The sequence below is a fragment of the Jaculus jaculus genome, chromosome 8, assembly GCF_020740685.1.
Source record: "Jaculus jaculus isolate mJacJac1 chromosome 8, mJacJac1.mat.Y.cur, whole genome shotgun sequence".
NCBI classification, from domain to species: Eukaryota; Metazoa; Chordata; class Mammalia; order Rodentia; family Dipodidae; genus Jaculus; species Jaculus jaculus.
Genome location: NC_059109.1, coordinates 37694353 through 37709709, shown reverse-complemented (window position 1 = coordinate 37709709; position 15357 = coordinate 37694353). Strand labels below are relative to the sequence as shown.

Here is a 15357-nt window from a genome sequence, read left to right as displayed (position 1 = left end):
AGTTAAGACATGGACCCCCAATGCATTCATATTTGCCAAGCCATCCCCACCACCCAGCCATGATGATGCACGGAGGACCCCCTGCCCACCCTGGAATGACTATGTCAGCACAGAGCCCCACAATGTTAAATTCTGTAGATCCCAATGTTGGCGGACAGGTTATGGACATTCATGCCCAATAGTATAAGGGAACTCAAGGGAAAAGGAAAAACACGCAAAAACTAGTTTAAGACTTTCTGAACTTTGACCAGGTGTTGACACTTAATATGAAATTCCAGACAGCTGTGATTATTTTTTACTTTTGTCATTTTTCATCAAGCAACAGAGGACCAATGGGACAAGAACACAAATGTGAAATCATGGGCTCATTGAGACAATTCTGTCCATGTAAAGATCCTCTGGAAAAAAGACTCCGAGAGTTCTAACTACTGTAGTATAAACATAGGAACTAAGTTAAACTTGTAAATTTCTGTTGATCACTCCGTTATGTTGCCTCAAATAGTTTTAGAAGAGAAAAAAAAAAAAAATATATCCTTGTTTTCCACACTATGTGTGTTGTTCCCAAAAGAATGACTGTCTTGGTTCATCAGTGAATTCACTATCCAGGAGAGACTGTGGTATATTTTAAACCTGTTGGGCCAATGAGAAAAGAGCCACGCTGGAGACCACGGTGGACCCTTGCCTGAACCTCGTCACTCCAGCTCCAGCTGCAAGAATGTGTTTTCATGCCCAGCCTTCATTCCCCCCAGCAACGTGTCCTTTAGTTTCAAACAGATCTTTATAGTTTGTGCTTCATAAGCCAATTCTTATTATGATTTGGGGGGACTCTTCTTCAAAGAGCTTGCCAGTGAAGATTTAGAGACAGAGCGGGAGTTCCTTCCAGTTCTGAGCCTTGGCTGTGGACAAAACAATCTTAAGTTGGGCAGCTTTCCTCAATACAAAAACAAAAAAAAAAAGAAAGAAAGAAAGAAAAAAAGTTATTCATGGTCATTGCGCCATAACTAGGACTTTACCAGAAACTCAAAGCTTGGGGAAAAAGAAGGAGCAAGAGAATACTGTAACAAACTTCGTACAGAGTTCGGTCTATTAATTGTTTCATGTTAGATATTCTATGTGTTTACCTCAATTGAAAAAAAAAAAAGAATGTTTTTGCTAGTATCAGATCTGCTGTGGGATTGGTATTGTATGTCCATGAAATCTTCTTTTCTCAGCACGTGTTCCTCACTAGAAGAAAATGCTGTTACCTTGAAGCTTTGTCAAATTTACATTAAAATACTTGTATGAGGACTGTGACGTTATGTTAAAAAAAGGTGTTAAGTCACAAAATGCGGTAATAAATATTTCATTTTTGATTTTTTGTTAGGATTTGGTGTTTTCAGTGGTTTTAAAGTTGCATAATGCAACTGTATACAAAGATGAAATTAGGTGATGCTCGCCTAACCCAGATATTGAGTATATTTGAGACTTAACAATTTTTAAGTCTTTTCAGTATGTAATTGACCTCTACGTTCTACCAGAAGAAAACTTCTAAAGGTATGAAATTGTGTGTTATGAGATAACCTGAAAAATCATTTTCACCATGCCTCACCTTTTTTATAGATGCATGATGGTTAAAAAAGTACTTTTAGGTAAAGGCTTTTATGTGTGCCCTCCACTGGAATGAAGGGTTTATTTAGAGTTAATTTTATCTTATCTTTTGCCAGTGCTGAAAGATAACTTATTTGCTTATGTTCCATCTTTCCAAAATGCTATTGACTATCTAAATTAACAGTTATATTCATATGTTCATAGATAACTAAACAACTTATATGGAGTTTGAAATCCTAAGTTTAAAATATTCCTTAAGCATTAATATTTAGTATAAATTGTATGGTGGTGTCTTTTTACTATAGACACTTTCTTCATGTGCAGGGATGCAAGCGTTACAATTTGGCGACTAAATTTAAAAAAAAAGAAAAGAAAAGTAGACAATCTGATATCATTTCAGAAGTTTCACTCAATAGTTCTGGAAGTTCTTATGCCACAAGTTTATTGCTGTGGTACAAATAGTGCTTGCTGAAGTGTGCAAAAATGAGAGAAGTGTGAGGTATTTCCCTACTCCTCATTTTTCAATAAACAAATGGCCCTAGAATTTTATAACTCCTGAACTTTGACTCCTATCTTTAGGGGGGGAAAAAAAGGTCTGCTTAGATATGTGACATCAATTTGATAGGGAAACAGTTCACTAATCCTTCAAATTTTAGCCTGGAAGAAATGTGTGGTCCTGCCCATGTTTCCCTTGTGGACAACCCTGATGGAGTTCTCTATGAACAAGCAAGGATCAACTGCTATTGTTTGTTCTATATAAAGAAGTAACATTTTTATAAATACATTGATCAGCTTACATAGTGTGCTGCTGTTCAAACCTAGGACTAACACTTCTGTCAGAAATGTTCTGTTCCCTGAGCAATTTTGTGCCACTTGGAAAAGACACACAGCTTCCCTTTCAGTTTTGCTACTACATTTTGCATGGAATCTTTTTGTAAAATTTAAATATTTGCATATGTTTATTTTAAATGCTCTTATGTAAACTCTGAAAACTTTCCCATTTATACTTTAACTCTCACGTGGGAGGGGGAAGAATGTGGGCTGTTTTCCTTCCATTATTCTCAGTAAGGGAAACTCTGAAGAGGTTTCTTGGTCATTGGCTCTTGTTTAAGAATTGTCTTATGAAATTACATTATTTCCTTGAAGATCTGAGGCTAGAGCTGCCTAGCTTTGGTTTTAATGAATGAAGTCATCACAAGCTCCATTTCTTGCCTTAACTTCTCAGACATTTAGAAATGAGTGATAATTGAGGCATTTGTCTGCATTCCTTCCCCAACCCCCACCCTACTCTAAGAGAGGGGGTGATAAATGTGCCCAAGTTTTCCAGTGCTCTTTATACCACCTTGGAAGATACTTGCTCGTATCCCGGGTTTACTATTTAGTATAAAGAGTTCCGATTTGGGTATATTTAAGAAAGACTCAGCTGTCAAAAGCAAAGAAACTGGGAATGGTGTTTTGACAACTATATAGTGTTAAAGGAAATACTCTAGTCTGAATAAAATTGCTTATGTTCTCCAAAACAAGAGTAATATAAAAACACTTTTTTATTTATATGGAAAAGCAAAAGCAGAAATAAATTCCAAAGGCTTCCCTTTCTTTAAGAAATCCTAAGAGCTCTGCAGGCTCCATCTGTTTAGGGAATTGAGTAAGAAGCCACATTTTAAAGCAAAATGAAAAGTCCAGGAAAGTGTCTTCCAAGCTCCTCTTCTTACCCAACACCCCCCCCCCAAAAAGTCAGCCCCGACCCCCAACCCAGCTCCATCGTTGGGTTTGTCCAGACCCTCAAGGGTCTTCCTTGGACCTGGGCCTGTGAACCCACCCAGAGCTGACTGGGGAAGGGAAATGTGGCTAACATCTCCAGCAGCTGTCAAAGGAGGGCCTTCCTTCAAAGGCCAGGACAGGAATCCTCCAGGAGTTCCCCATTACTCTTGCAGACCAGCAATTTGATAAGGAGCCTGGACCTCCGCTGCAAATGTCCAGTTTGCTGGAAGGCCAGGTGTCTGGATGTCAATGCTTAAAGGGCCCAGCGGACAGGGAGGGTGTGGATGTGTTCCTGAGGGAGCCAGGGGAGGACTGGCAGAGCTGGGACAGTGGGGGACCGCCCCTTGGCGTGAGTGCTTGGATGCAGAAAGATAACACTTGCTGTAATCCACCCAGGATGTGGGGAGCCCCTTCTGCCCGGTCCTGTGGGGCTGGGGTGGCTGGGGTGGGGGAGACCTGGAGTGATGGGAGAGGCCGGTCAGATTGTGATGAGAATGGAGACCGTCGGGGCAGCGTTTGAAGGGAGGTTTTAATATTAATAGTTTCGGTGTAGAGACAGAAGGGAGATTGCGTCTAGGGCTCCTCGGGGCAGACTCTGGGTGACAGGAATGATGGATGATGCGCCGAGCCCGGCGGCCCCTCCCCTCCAGCCCCAACGTGTCACAGCTACTTTACTTGAAGCCTTAGAAATAAAATAAATAAACAGCATCACCCCACTCTCTGCGCGCACCACCCACCCCCGCTTTCCGACATCGATTTATAAATCATTATGAATCAATTACTGCTAATACTTTCCCATTGGCTTCAATAAAAACAGCGGAGAGACGAAAACGTGGGGTTCGGTGTGGGGGGGGGGAATTTCCCTTTCCCTCCCCAACGCACACACCCACACAAGAACAATCTCAAAATCCATTATCTCACAATCAGAGGCCCTGGGTGAAGAGGTGATGAGGAAGGACTGGGGTCACCCCGGAAATCCCGGGGGGGGGCGCGCTGGAGGGGGAGGTGGCGCCAGCTGCGCCTTTGTTGCAGTTTCAGATGGTTTCGTTTGTTTGTTGTTTGTTTGGTTGTTTTTCTTTTTTCTTTTCTTTTTTCTTTCTCTCTTCCCCTTTCTTTCTTATTTCTTTCTTTTCTTTTTCTTTTTGAACAGAGGGGAGTCGCGGGGGGCGGCTTAGCGTGAGAATCAGATGCCAGCAAGTTGTGTGACCTGATTTTTAAGTCCCTGCTGGAGTGTGCGCCGTCGGGGCCAGCGTCAGAGGGAGGCTGGTGGTGAGGTCGCACGTGGGGAAAGGTGTGGAGGAATGGGCGCCGAGGCTCCCGCGCTGCCTGGACCCCTCCCCTGCCGCCCGCCCCCCCCCCATCCCGCCGCCCCCACCCGGGGCTTTTCTTCCCTCCGCGGCCTCCGGCGGGGCGCGGCGGGCCCCGGGTCCTCGTAGGTGTTTCTATGACTACATTGTGTGTGGGGGAGGGTCAGATGTGGGGGTTGCCCGCGAGAGGGCCGTTCCTGGGCGATCATTTATCAATGTCACCCACATAATGATTCTCTCTGCAGCCCGCTATTGATGAGGATAATTACATTAGCTCAGAGTGACTGATCAATGGAAAACCACCACACAAAAAAAAACTTCTTCACTCCTCTAGAATCCCAAAAACCCGATACAGAAATAACACAGAAAGCCCGATTTTCTTTCCCTTCTCTGTCCACCAATGGAGGTCTCCCTCAAACCCCCCCACTCCCTGCGCAGGACTGGGGAATAAAGTAAGGAAATAAGAGCGGAGATCTGTTTCATTCTGAGGAGGATACAGTTTTGTCCGTGAATGTGTTTTGCCCCAAAGCATTCCTCCTTTGGTAAAGAAATATCAACGGGTTTCTTACTGTTCTTTGCTTTGAGATTGCTCCATGTTTTTCGTTCTGTTTATTTCTTTTATCCTCATTTTTCCCCTTGTTTTAAAAAATGGGGGGAGGAAACAATTCTTTTCATAAATAACTGGAAAAACATGCCCCTAGATCCTTACCCCAGGTTGTTTTTGTAAAGAGATAACGTGTTTTCCTTGGTCGGGTCGCCATTGACTTTGTCGTTTCAACAAGCAGCACAAACTAAAGAGGTCGGGGGTAGAGAATAAAGGGGGGATCCATTGTAGGCAACATAATTCGCTACTTTCAAGCCTGAAAGTTTGTAGCTAAATTACGATTCCTCTTTTTTCTGGACTTAAAAATCGATATTTTCTCAATTAAACAGAATTTTAATGCTTTACTTGCGAGTTGTTAAAGGCGCTGTAAATTTTATTGCAATGCTTCTAGGCTTAGGAACACATGCAAAAGAATCTACCAGGACTGTCCAGGAAGGAACCACGAAGGTAAGGCGAGTTTCACAGGGGACGGGCACGGAGTGGGAGCCTCCATGGTCAGAGGCCATTGTCCTGTGTATTGTCACTTCTCCGTGTCCCAGCTCCTGCAAGTAATAAAAGTGTCCATTTACTCCAACCGTTCTGAGAGAGGGGTGCACGTGAGATAGGTCTGCTCTGGGATGGCAGAAAAGGAGATGCCTCTCCTGGGCATTCTGGACCATTTCTAATGTCCTCCCCCTTCCTCTTGTTTTTCCACAGTTTCTTGCAAAGGCTTTTTTTTTTTTTTTTTAACAAATTCTGCCATATTTTATGTGTGCTCTGGCCTCTGTGTCTCTAATACCTCCCCACCCTCAGGAGCCCGCACTGGTTACAGATGTTTTCTTCAACTTGTCCCACCTAGTAAAAGTCCCAGAAGAGAATTCACTGCTGTGTGTTAACAGCCCAGACCTGCTACTGCTCCTCTTTGCAAAGTTGAATGCCAGTGTGGAAGAGAATGGAGCTGGACTGACCTGGCATAGCTGCTCAAAGTCTGCCCCCAGAAAGTCCAAAGACTTCTGCGGCTGGTTCCAGACTTGGTAGAAAGCAAGATAGTGAAACTTTCAGTATGTAAGAAAGAGAGGGGAGGAAAATGAGGGCATTTGGGGCTATAATGAGAGAACAATAGGGTGAGGCAGGGGGAAAAAAAAGACTCTTTCTGACCTCTTTTTAATGTACAAAGAAATAATAAAAGGAAATTGGATGTCCAAAGAAAACTACTAAAAAACAAACAATAAAAACAAACCTAAAGTATGTTTAAAAGCAAGTCCTAAGAGATGCCTGGAGGGGTCTGAGCTTCCAGAAGGAACTGGTCACAAAGTTCCCTCTTGAGTTTATTTCCTGAGAATGAGAAGTCTAGGAAAAAAGGCTATGTGTGTGGTGTACCAAGGGCTTAAGTGAGATTGTATGATGAGAAGGGGCACCTAGATATAATGAGGCTGCTGTTTTAAGCTGAATAGAAAAGGAGTGGAATAGACAAAAAGCCACACACACACACACCACACCACAATGCACTTTGAAATAATTCTTACCTACCTGTCTTAATTTTTTTTCTTTAAGGATACATATGGATTAGTACAAATATATGTATGTATATACATATATTAGTATGTATGCATTTATGTGTGTATACATATATACATATACATAATACATATCTTCATCTTGTATCTACAGACCCACCCTATAGATCCCCCTACCCTTAGACTCCTGACGTGTAAGCCTAGACCATGGCCTTTTTAATCAAATGAGCGGGTCTTTGTTAATGTATTTGTACTTTCAGCTTTCAGTCTAAGTTTCTGCCTTGGAGGAGGGAGGAGGTGCAAGGAGGGGGAGGGGAGAAACACAAAGACTTTAACTAGTTCTCACCAAGCAGGTTTCAAAATAGGAACTTAATGGGAAGAAAGAAGAAAGAGTAAAAATAAAGAGGGCCATGAGAACTGTTTATTACAACAGGTTTACTTGCCCAGAAGAGAGGTGATCTTGTGAATATTTTTCTTTTGAGTGATTCTGTTTCCTTCATATTGAAACATGTTCAAATTTTAATCCTCTAGCAGACAAAAACCTCAATATAAATATGACATGGGCCACTGGCAAAAAAGCGAACTTAAACTCAGTTCATAGAGGGGAGGGAGAGTGGGCAAGAGAGCTCTCTGATTAATAACTAGCAGGGTAATGTTGAGGGCTTTTTCTGCGCGATTGCCTTTTTGAATTAGAGCCGATTTCTTCACACTTCAATAGTGCCTGTCTCCTTTAAAATGACTGGCAGATTTGTTTCTCTTTTTTTTTCTCTCCCTGAGACTTAATGATGTAAATTTTCTAATTAGTTAAATCATATTGCTTAAAGGCCTAATATTTACTGTGTAAGAAATGATCATTCTGATTTGGACCTCTTGAAATATTCCGAGAAATCACATTTGGCTTTTAGAGGAAGGATGAAGGAGGAGGTGGGGGGTACTGTTACCGAGGCAGTTTAGAGCCGGGAAGGCACGGACCGGCAACACGTTAAATTAATAGTTCAAGTTGAGCTGGGCTCACACCCCAAGTCCGCTTTTATTTTTCAATCAGCGGAGATTTAATTGGCAGCCCTCAGGCCGGGCGATCTGATATTTTCTCATTAGTTTCCCATCACTAATCTTGAGTGTTAGATTGGCTTACAGGTTTGTCAACATTTGACCAATTTTATTTTTATTATTATTTTTTTTTAAATCACGTATTATGGCTCCAGGATGTGAGATCTGCAAATAAATCCTGTTTGGATCAGCGGAACTAACAGGCGCAAAGAAAAAATGTTGACTATTCATCGTGGCATCTAATAAGTTGCATTAATGCGTATTTCAAGGCTGGGGAAGATTTTACGTGTGCTGTACAGATACAGAGGGGAAAAAAGAGGTCCTTTGCGGGGATGGGGGTCTGGGTCTGGGGGATTGGGGTGCAGTACTGGAGAGAAGGACCGGCGAAGGGAAACGTAGAGATATTCCGAGCCCAGGGTAAGTAACCCAAGTGGAGCTGCAGCCCTCCACCGGTAGCTTTGCATCTGCGTGAAACTGCCCGGCGCGTGCGGCGAGCTCCGCGCGGCCCACAGACGACGCCAGAGCGCCCCCTGCTGGCCACCCGAGCCGACCGCGGCGCGCGACCCCCCACCCACCCACCCACCCACAGCACCCACCCACTCCACCGCCTCGGCCCACTGTAAAACGCAGCGGCAGGGGAATAACTTGCCAAGGCTGAACGTTTAAATGAATAAATGATAAAAAAATAATCAAATGCGAAGAGAGCCCCCACCTTCACTTGGCCTCTGGGGAATAAGCGATCAAAAACCTTAGCAAAGGGGATTCATTTTCTAAACCTCTTTATTCTTTGGGGGGTTTTGCTATACTTTTGTTTTTGTTTTTCTCTTGCAGCTTCCAAGTCCAAGGAAACGTTTTCGTAGATGTTCTGCAATTTTTTTAAAAAAATGGGTATCTACATGGGGAAAGCGGCGAATACAGAACAATATTTCTCATGGAGGGGGTGGGGCGCGGTCCATAAAACTTCTGGGGAAAATAATAGATAGATAGATAGATAGATAGATATTTAAGTCCAGAGACATAGCTTTTGGAATTCAGACAGTCCCTTTTGAAATGACCCTTTCCCCGCCGTAATGCCTTTGCAAAGGAACACTGGCCCCCAGATCTTCCCTTTCTTTTTTCTTCTCTCCTCTCCTTTTACTTCTCTTCTGGGCTCTTCTCCCCCCCCTTTTTTTTTCTCCCTTTCCGTCTCTCTGTCTCTTCCTCTCTTTTCTCTCCTCCACCCGTTGTTAGGGGACCTAGCCCCCAGGTCTTTCTCACGCGCGTGTTCTTTCCCGGCCCTGGTCCCTCGCTTTAGCTGGAGAGGGTCAGAGCGCCTGAAACACCCGAAACAAACCGCCACCGTCTTTGACACCTGATGGCACCTGGTGTCTCACGTCCTCAGCCAGGCGTGGGCCTGCCAGCGAGAGTGCCTGGGCTGTGCTTGGGCGGCTGGGTGCCCAGAGGCGTGTCCCCGCGTCTCCGCGCGTCCCCGGGGCCCTTCTCTGCGGTGGTGGCCGGCCGCGCGGGTGGCCCAGCCCCGGCGCCTCGCCACCCAGCCGCCGCCTCTGTTCCCGGGCCCGGTCTGAGGACGCGGGTCGCAGCATCCCCCACCTCCAAACACGAAGCTTCTAGATCTAAATGCGGAACGACTTTGGTTTGGGGGGAGAGTTCTCGGTCTTGCTTTTTCAAGTACCTGGTGGCGGGATTTTTCCGAAAGCAGTTCTCTGGAATGAGGCGCTGAAGAAGAAAGAGCGGGTGGCAAGGCAGGCGCAGCTGGAAAGGGTGTGGGGGGTCTCGACTACTTGCGTTTCTTGCCAGTGTAGCAGGATTCTTGGTTTCAAAAATCTCTTCCCCTTCCGGGCTTCTCGGCAGAGCCCTCAGCCCCTACAACTCGTGACCCCTTTTGGAACTGTTGGGGGAACCGAGTCAAGGACCTGGGGATCCCCTCCGAGGGAGCACTTCCAGGGTATTGCATAGATGGGAGACAGCCTGCGTCTTGCATTCAGTTAAGGGTTGTCTTCCTGTAGCTGTGTTTAAAAAAAATTGTTGGGACTATTGTGACAACCGAGATGTAGTTACATATTTATCTCCAAGCTGTTATGATTTTTTTTTGGGGGGGGTTGTCGTGAAGAAGTTCACCGCATTCAAACTTACTTTAAACATATCTCCTGCTCGGGGAGGCAGCGTGCGCCGCCTGCCAGGGTGGCTGACTCTTTGAAAGGTCCCCATTCAGTCCATTCTGGTGAGCTATTGCAGACCCACGCGCCCGCTGCTGAATCACTGGATATGTGTGTGTGTGTATGTGTCCATAGAACACGTATGTCTGTAAGCACAGACGACAGAGACCGGGAAGAATGGGAGAACCTTATTGCAGGTGACACCAAACCAAGAAGCAGTTGGGTCATACTCTCACAGGTGACGGAAATAAATGGAAATCCTGCAAGCAGCCTTGGGCCAACCCAGTCAAATTTGGGGGCATTAAAGTCTGGTCCATGTTTGTTGGGAATGAATTAATGCAAAAGTCCTTCAGCAATGCCAGGACATATGTCCTGCCATTAATCTCGAACTACTTGATTGTGATTTTTTAAAAACTGACATCACTATGCAATATCACCTCAAATAGCATTTAACAATCTCATGTCTATATGGTGGCAAAAAAGAAAAATAGAAGACCTCTCCGTGAAGATTGGTGTTTCTTCCTTAACTAAAATCTTAGTTTAGTTTGGTTTGGTTTTAAGGGAAAGAAAGGGGAAGTAAGCCAAGAACCCTGTCTCCAGCATCCTGAAGTTTCAGGTAAAAGGCTGCTGCTGTCCCAGTCTGATTTTCCTCTGCTTGGGCTACAGAGGAAAAAGAAATCAAACGCAGTATCTACATTTGATAAGAAAAACAAAATACATTAGCACCAGCTTAGGTGTGTTTGCTTTCTTCTTCCTTGAAAGAAATTCTTTAAAAAAAAAATCCAGCCATTCAGCGCATTGAAGAGCTGTGTCGATGTAAAAGATGCTGGTCTATTTGCAGACTCGGTCACCTGAATTTTGCAAGGTTTTATAACAAATAGAAATTGTGGGAAAGAGAATTAATTAGACCCTCGCCAGAGCCCATCCACGTTGGACCCTTTCCAGCAGTCCTTCAACCTCGTGTGCGGGGGGGCTGGTGATAGGGGATTATTTCCTCGCATAACCCCAGAAAAGGGGGAACGAGAACTCCATTACTGGACATTCTGAGCAGGAGCAAAGCAGCTCCTCTCTGCCCCTACGGCCCTAGAAAAGGATGCCCTCCAATACCCACAGTTTCTTCCATTTTCCTCAGATACCTCAGTTTGCTTGGGCCCTTCAGAACAATGCCCAATAATCAACATTTTTTTTAAAGTCAAATTTTGAACAAAGGAGGTAACTAACAACAATAAAAATAAGCCGTGCCTAAAATTCTTCAGTCCCTGCAATACTGCAGATGCCACAGAAACTCAGGACGATGCGACCCTTCCCATCCTCAGCACCTCACTCTCAGGCCGGGAGTTTTCAGCTGGGAGTGGAGGGGCGAGCCCACACGCGCCAGAGCAGGGGGACCTAGGCGCAGCCAGCGCGTGCCACCTGTTCCCTCTCCTGGAGCAGGCGCGCAGGGGACCAGAGACCGGCGTCGTCGCGCAGCCTCCTAGGCGTCGCGGATGCCGGGAGAGGCTGGCCAAACCCAAGCCCAGGATCCCACCGAAAGACCCGGACCTAAAGGTCTGGCCAGTGGCCGGGCCAGGTGCCTGCGTTCGGTGGACAAAAGATCACGCGGGCGGGTCTCGGGGCGAGGGAGACTGGGTGTGTGGGGATCGGCTCGGCGGCGCTGCGGGGGCCTGGCGCGCGCGGGGACACGTGCACTCGTGCGGCCTGCCAGCCCAGACCTCCACGCGAAAGTTCACCTGCGAGACTCCCCTGCCTCAGCCCACACCATTCCTAGTCCCCGCTTCTCGGCTTCCCCGCCTCACCCATTCCCACCTGCTCCCCCGCGCCACGCCACGCCCCATAGGTGTGCCGCCTTGACCTGCCAAGCTCGCGGGGGAAGGTGGCGGCGGGCGGAGGGGCGGGATCGGGATCGGGAAGAAGGATGGCATTTGCTGAGCTCGGACATCCCTATCTTCCCGCAATAGTCATCACACTCAATCTTTTTCACCCTGAGCTACGCTCCCTGTAAGGCAGAGAGATTGATTCTCTGGAGCTGAGGCAAACATCGCGCTTGGATGCAGACTCCGGGAGAGCGGAGCTGGCTTTGCTTTTAGGTTCAAAAGTAGGGTTTTAATTTTCTTAATGAAGGCGCGCTCTACAGCTCAGCTGGTAATGGCTGTGCTGACTTTAATAGACTTCTGTCGAACAGAAAAAGACGGATAACTATTGGTTATAAGTAATCTGCTCTAATGCAATTATTTTCCCAGGTTCGAAAGTCATTGTGCAGAGAGGGCAGGAGTGAATTAAGTCCCCCGGGACCTCAAGCCCAGGGCAAGGAGACCGCCTGAAAAAAGATCTGAACCTATTTGGAGAGATACACTTGGATTTGGGTTTGGGTTTGGGGGTGGGGTTCAGAATAAAGGCTTCAATTCCATCCCTTGATTGAATTTTCTCTCTCTTCTCTCTTATTTTTCTCTCTCTCCCAGTCTCTATCTCCTTCCCTCTCTCTTCCTCCCCCTTCCTCCCCCTTTCTTCTCTCTTGTCTCCTGTCTCCTCTTTCTCCTACTGCCCTTACCCAGCCCCTCTCCTCTTTCTCCTTCTCTCCCTACCTGCTTCTTCCACCCTCTTCTCCCCCTCCCCCGGCCCAGAGTAAATATCAATTCCTCCTCCTCTTCTATTTTCTAGTCTTTGTGCATTTCAGGCGAATCTATTAAACCCAAGGCGTTTCTCAGAAACATACTCAGGAGCAAACCCATATTCACCTTTTGAAAAAGAATTGTGATGTTGATAATATTGGTGACACTGTGCACACAAGAAAATATTTATTATTGTCAGAATAGGGAACCAGTCCACACCACTCTTACAAAAATTATCATTTGGGCCCATTTTTATTTGCAATGGTCCCAATTCTCCTCAGTTCTCCACTTTGCTTGGAAAACACAAATTTCAGTAAACCATGATTCAAAGATTAAAGTTAACACCAGTCCTACTCTTTCCCTTACAGAAACCAAGACAAATCCCAGAGCTTTATCAGCATCTCTCCTGGGCCTCTCCAGCCTTGTTCTCCACTAGGAGACAAAGGAGGTGCTTGGAGGGATGGGCACCAAGAGGACCCCAAGCCTCTGGTTGTCAATGCCAGACTTCAACCCCAACCCTGGGATTTCATAAACCTACTCATCCATTGGCTTTCGGCTGGCTTTACTTCTCATCCTCCTTGTCCTTCTTTTGTGATAGGGTTACAAGCGTGCCTTGTTGCTATGTAGCCAAGGATGAAACTTATCCTCCCACCTCCACTACAGCCATGGGGGAATTACAGGCACAGACCACTGGTGCCCATTTTATAGAATGCCTGGGATGCAACTCAGGACCTGAAGCATCCTGGGCAAGCACTCTTCCAACGGAGCCATATCTCATCCCTCCTCTCCCTGTTTCTCTCCCTCACTTCTATTACACACTTAGGCACCTGTGCACACAAACACCTTCAAAGCTCTGTGATTACTGTCTCCTCTCGCCTGACTAAGTTGTACCGCATCACCATTGTTTCAAGGGACAAAGTATCAAACTTGGCAAAAACCCGTTTGCACTTCACGACTACCACGACCACCACCACTAGTTCCTGGTGGCTAAGAGTGAGACCGTCTCACCTCCTGGTCACCTAACAGACATACCTCCTGGAGGTCAGGAGCTGGAAAAAGAATGTGGATGGAGATTTTGACTGTTCTTTCCTATGCTCCCAATGTCCTCAGGCTCCAAGTACTCCAGGTTTTCCAGAAACTGGGCAGAGTGAGACCCTATGATCTACTGTCATCTACCTGCAGAAGATGTGGCCTTGGAACATCTTTGTCCTAAAGAGCCCCATCTAGGCCCTCATTCTCCACTTCCCCAAAGGTTGCCGTTGGTGCCTGACCCACCTACTCCAGCAGTCTGCTGTCAGCAATGGAGGGGGCGGCTGCACCTCCAAAAACAAATTTAATGAGGGAGAAGAGGTGACATCCACTTAACTCCATGCTCTCACCTCCTTACCTTCACCTCCCGATGACTGTTACACTGTCAGAACAACTGCTTGCGGTTCGGGTAACCAGAAGAGCAACAGCACTGGCCCTAAAAGTCTTTGCGGGATCTGGAGTTCTAGCTCTATTTGTGAATGGTAGAAGAAAGGAAAGAGATCGTAGCTCCTGCAGATGGGTTTCCGAGGACCCACTTCAATAAAGAAAAGCTGAGCAGAGCTTGATAAGGCCAAGGAAATGCCAATTGGTTACTCGCCCCTTATTCATCTCCTCGGGAAGAAATCTGTGCACGTGAAGAACGCCAGCTCTCTCAGCAGCTGAAAACTAGCAGGCATCTGAGAGCCCCGACTCAACCCGCTACTCCAGAGCTTCCTGTCCCTGACCTCTAAGTCTAATGTCACCTGTGAACATAGAGTGATTAGGTCTGGGGACCACAAGGCAGCCTCAGGAGTTGGATTGCTTCTTCCTCATTCGCTTTCCTCATGTTTTTTTTTTAAATATGTATTTATTTATTTTAGAGAGAGAGAAAGAGAGAATGTATGTGTACATGTATTAGCAAATCAGAGCCTCAAGCCACTTCAAAGGAACTCCAGATGCATGCATCACCTTATTCACCTGGCTGTAAATGAGTACTGGAGAATCAAACCTGGGCAGTCAGACTTTGCAAGCAAGCATCTTTAATTGCTGAGCCATCTCTCCAGCCCTCATTTTTTTTTTTTAACAAACCACAATAGGAGAAAACATTTTCTCTCCTCTTCCACAACCCCCCACAAGGTAGGCTCTCATTCTAGCCCAGGCTGACCTGGAATTCACTATGGAGTCTCAGGCTGGCCTCAAACACACTGTCATCCTCCCACCTCTGTTTCCTGAGTGTTGGGATTAAAGGTGTGTGCTCACCACACTCAGCTCTCACCTCTTTAAAAAAAAAAAAAAACAACTTAAAAATCTAGTGTTTTTCATCAATGATCTTTTGCCTGACAGTCATTAAAATTTACTCTCCTCTTTTAAATGTCAGCAGAGGAAAGCATTTTCCTCCCCTACTTTTGCAATGAATCAGATGTGTAATTATATTCACCTAGAATTAAGGTGTATATCTAGACAGCCTGCCCTGAACTTAGTGTACTTTTAAAGAACAGAGCACTTTAATGTAGGTCTTAAGGACATGAATACTGAGCACTTGAGCATCTCCTTCCACAGCTTTTGCAAGTAAGGTGGTTGTGTGTGTTCAAATGTGTGGGCACATGTGTGTACGCAGGTACATGCATGTTCATAATTTACAAGTGAATGGTAGAGGTTGACATCAGATAGGAGCTGAACCAGTTAGTCCCAAGGACTCCTCTGACTTTGCCTCCAGTGCAAGGATTATAGGCATGTGGCTTCAGGAGTCAAACTGGGGTCCTCATGCTTGTGTGACAA

At 45.8% G+C, this 15357-nt stretch overlaps 1 protein-coding gene and 1 long non-coding RNA gene across 9 annotated transcripts in view; one reads left to right on the top strand and one right to left on the bottom strand.

Moving 5' to 3' along the window:
• The window catches only part of Meis2 (Meis homeobox 2), a 228408-nt gene extending 227407 nt beyond the window's left edge, over window positions 1-1001 (top strand). For 4 of the 8 annotated variants that reach the window (XM_004668193.2, XM_004668192.2, XM_045156332.1 and 1 more), the window contains exon 12: window positions 1-1001. This exon is cut by the window's left edge and continues 105 nt beyond it. In XM_004668193.2, the coding sequence (XP_004668250.1) occupies window positions 1-182 (182 nt within the window). In that variant the 3' untranslated portion in view covers window positions 183-1001. The other 4 variants (XM_004668195.2, XM_004668194.3, XM_045156334.1 and 1 more) reach the window with 1 other exon arrangement.
• Window positions 1002-5596: 4595 nt separating this feature from the next.
• On the bottom strand, window positions 5597-9802 carry LOC123462970. The gene is made up of 2 exons (XR_006638602.1): window positions 9478-9802; window positions 5597-5801 (listed from the first exon to the last, which is right to left on the bottom strand). It is a non-coding gene; the product is annotated as an uncharacterized LOC123462970 (long non-coding RNA).
• Between the last annotated feature and the right edge of the window lie 5555 nt (window positions 9803-15357).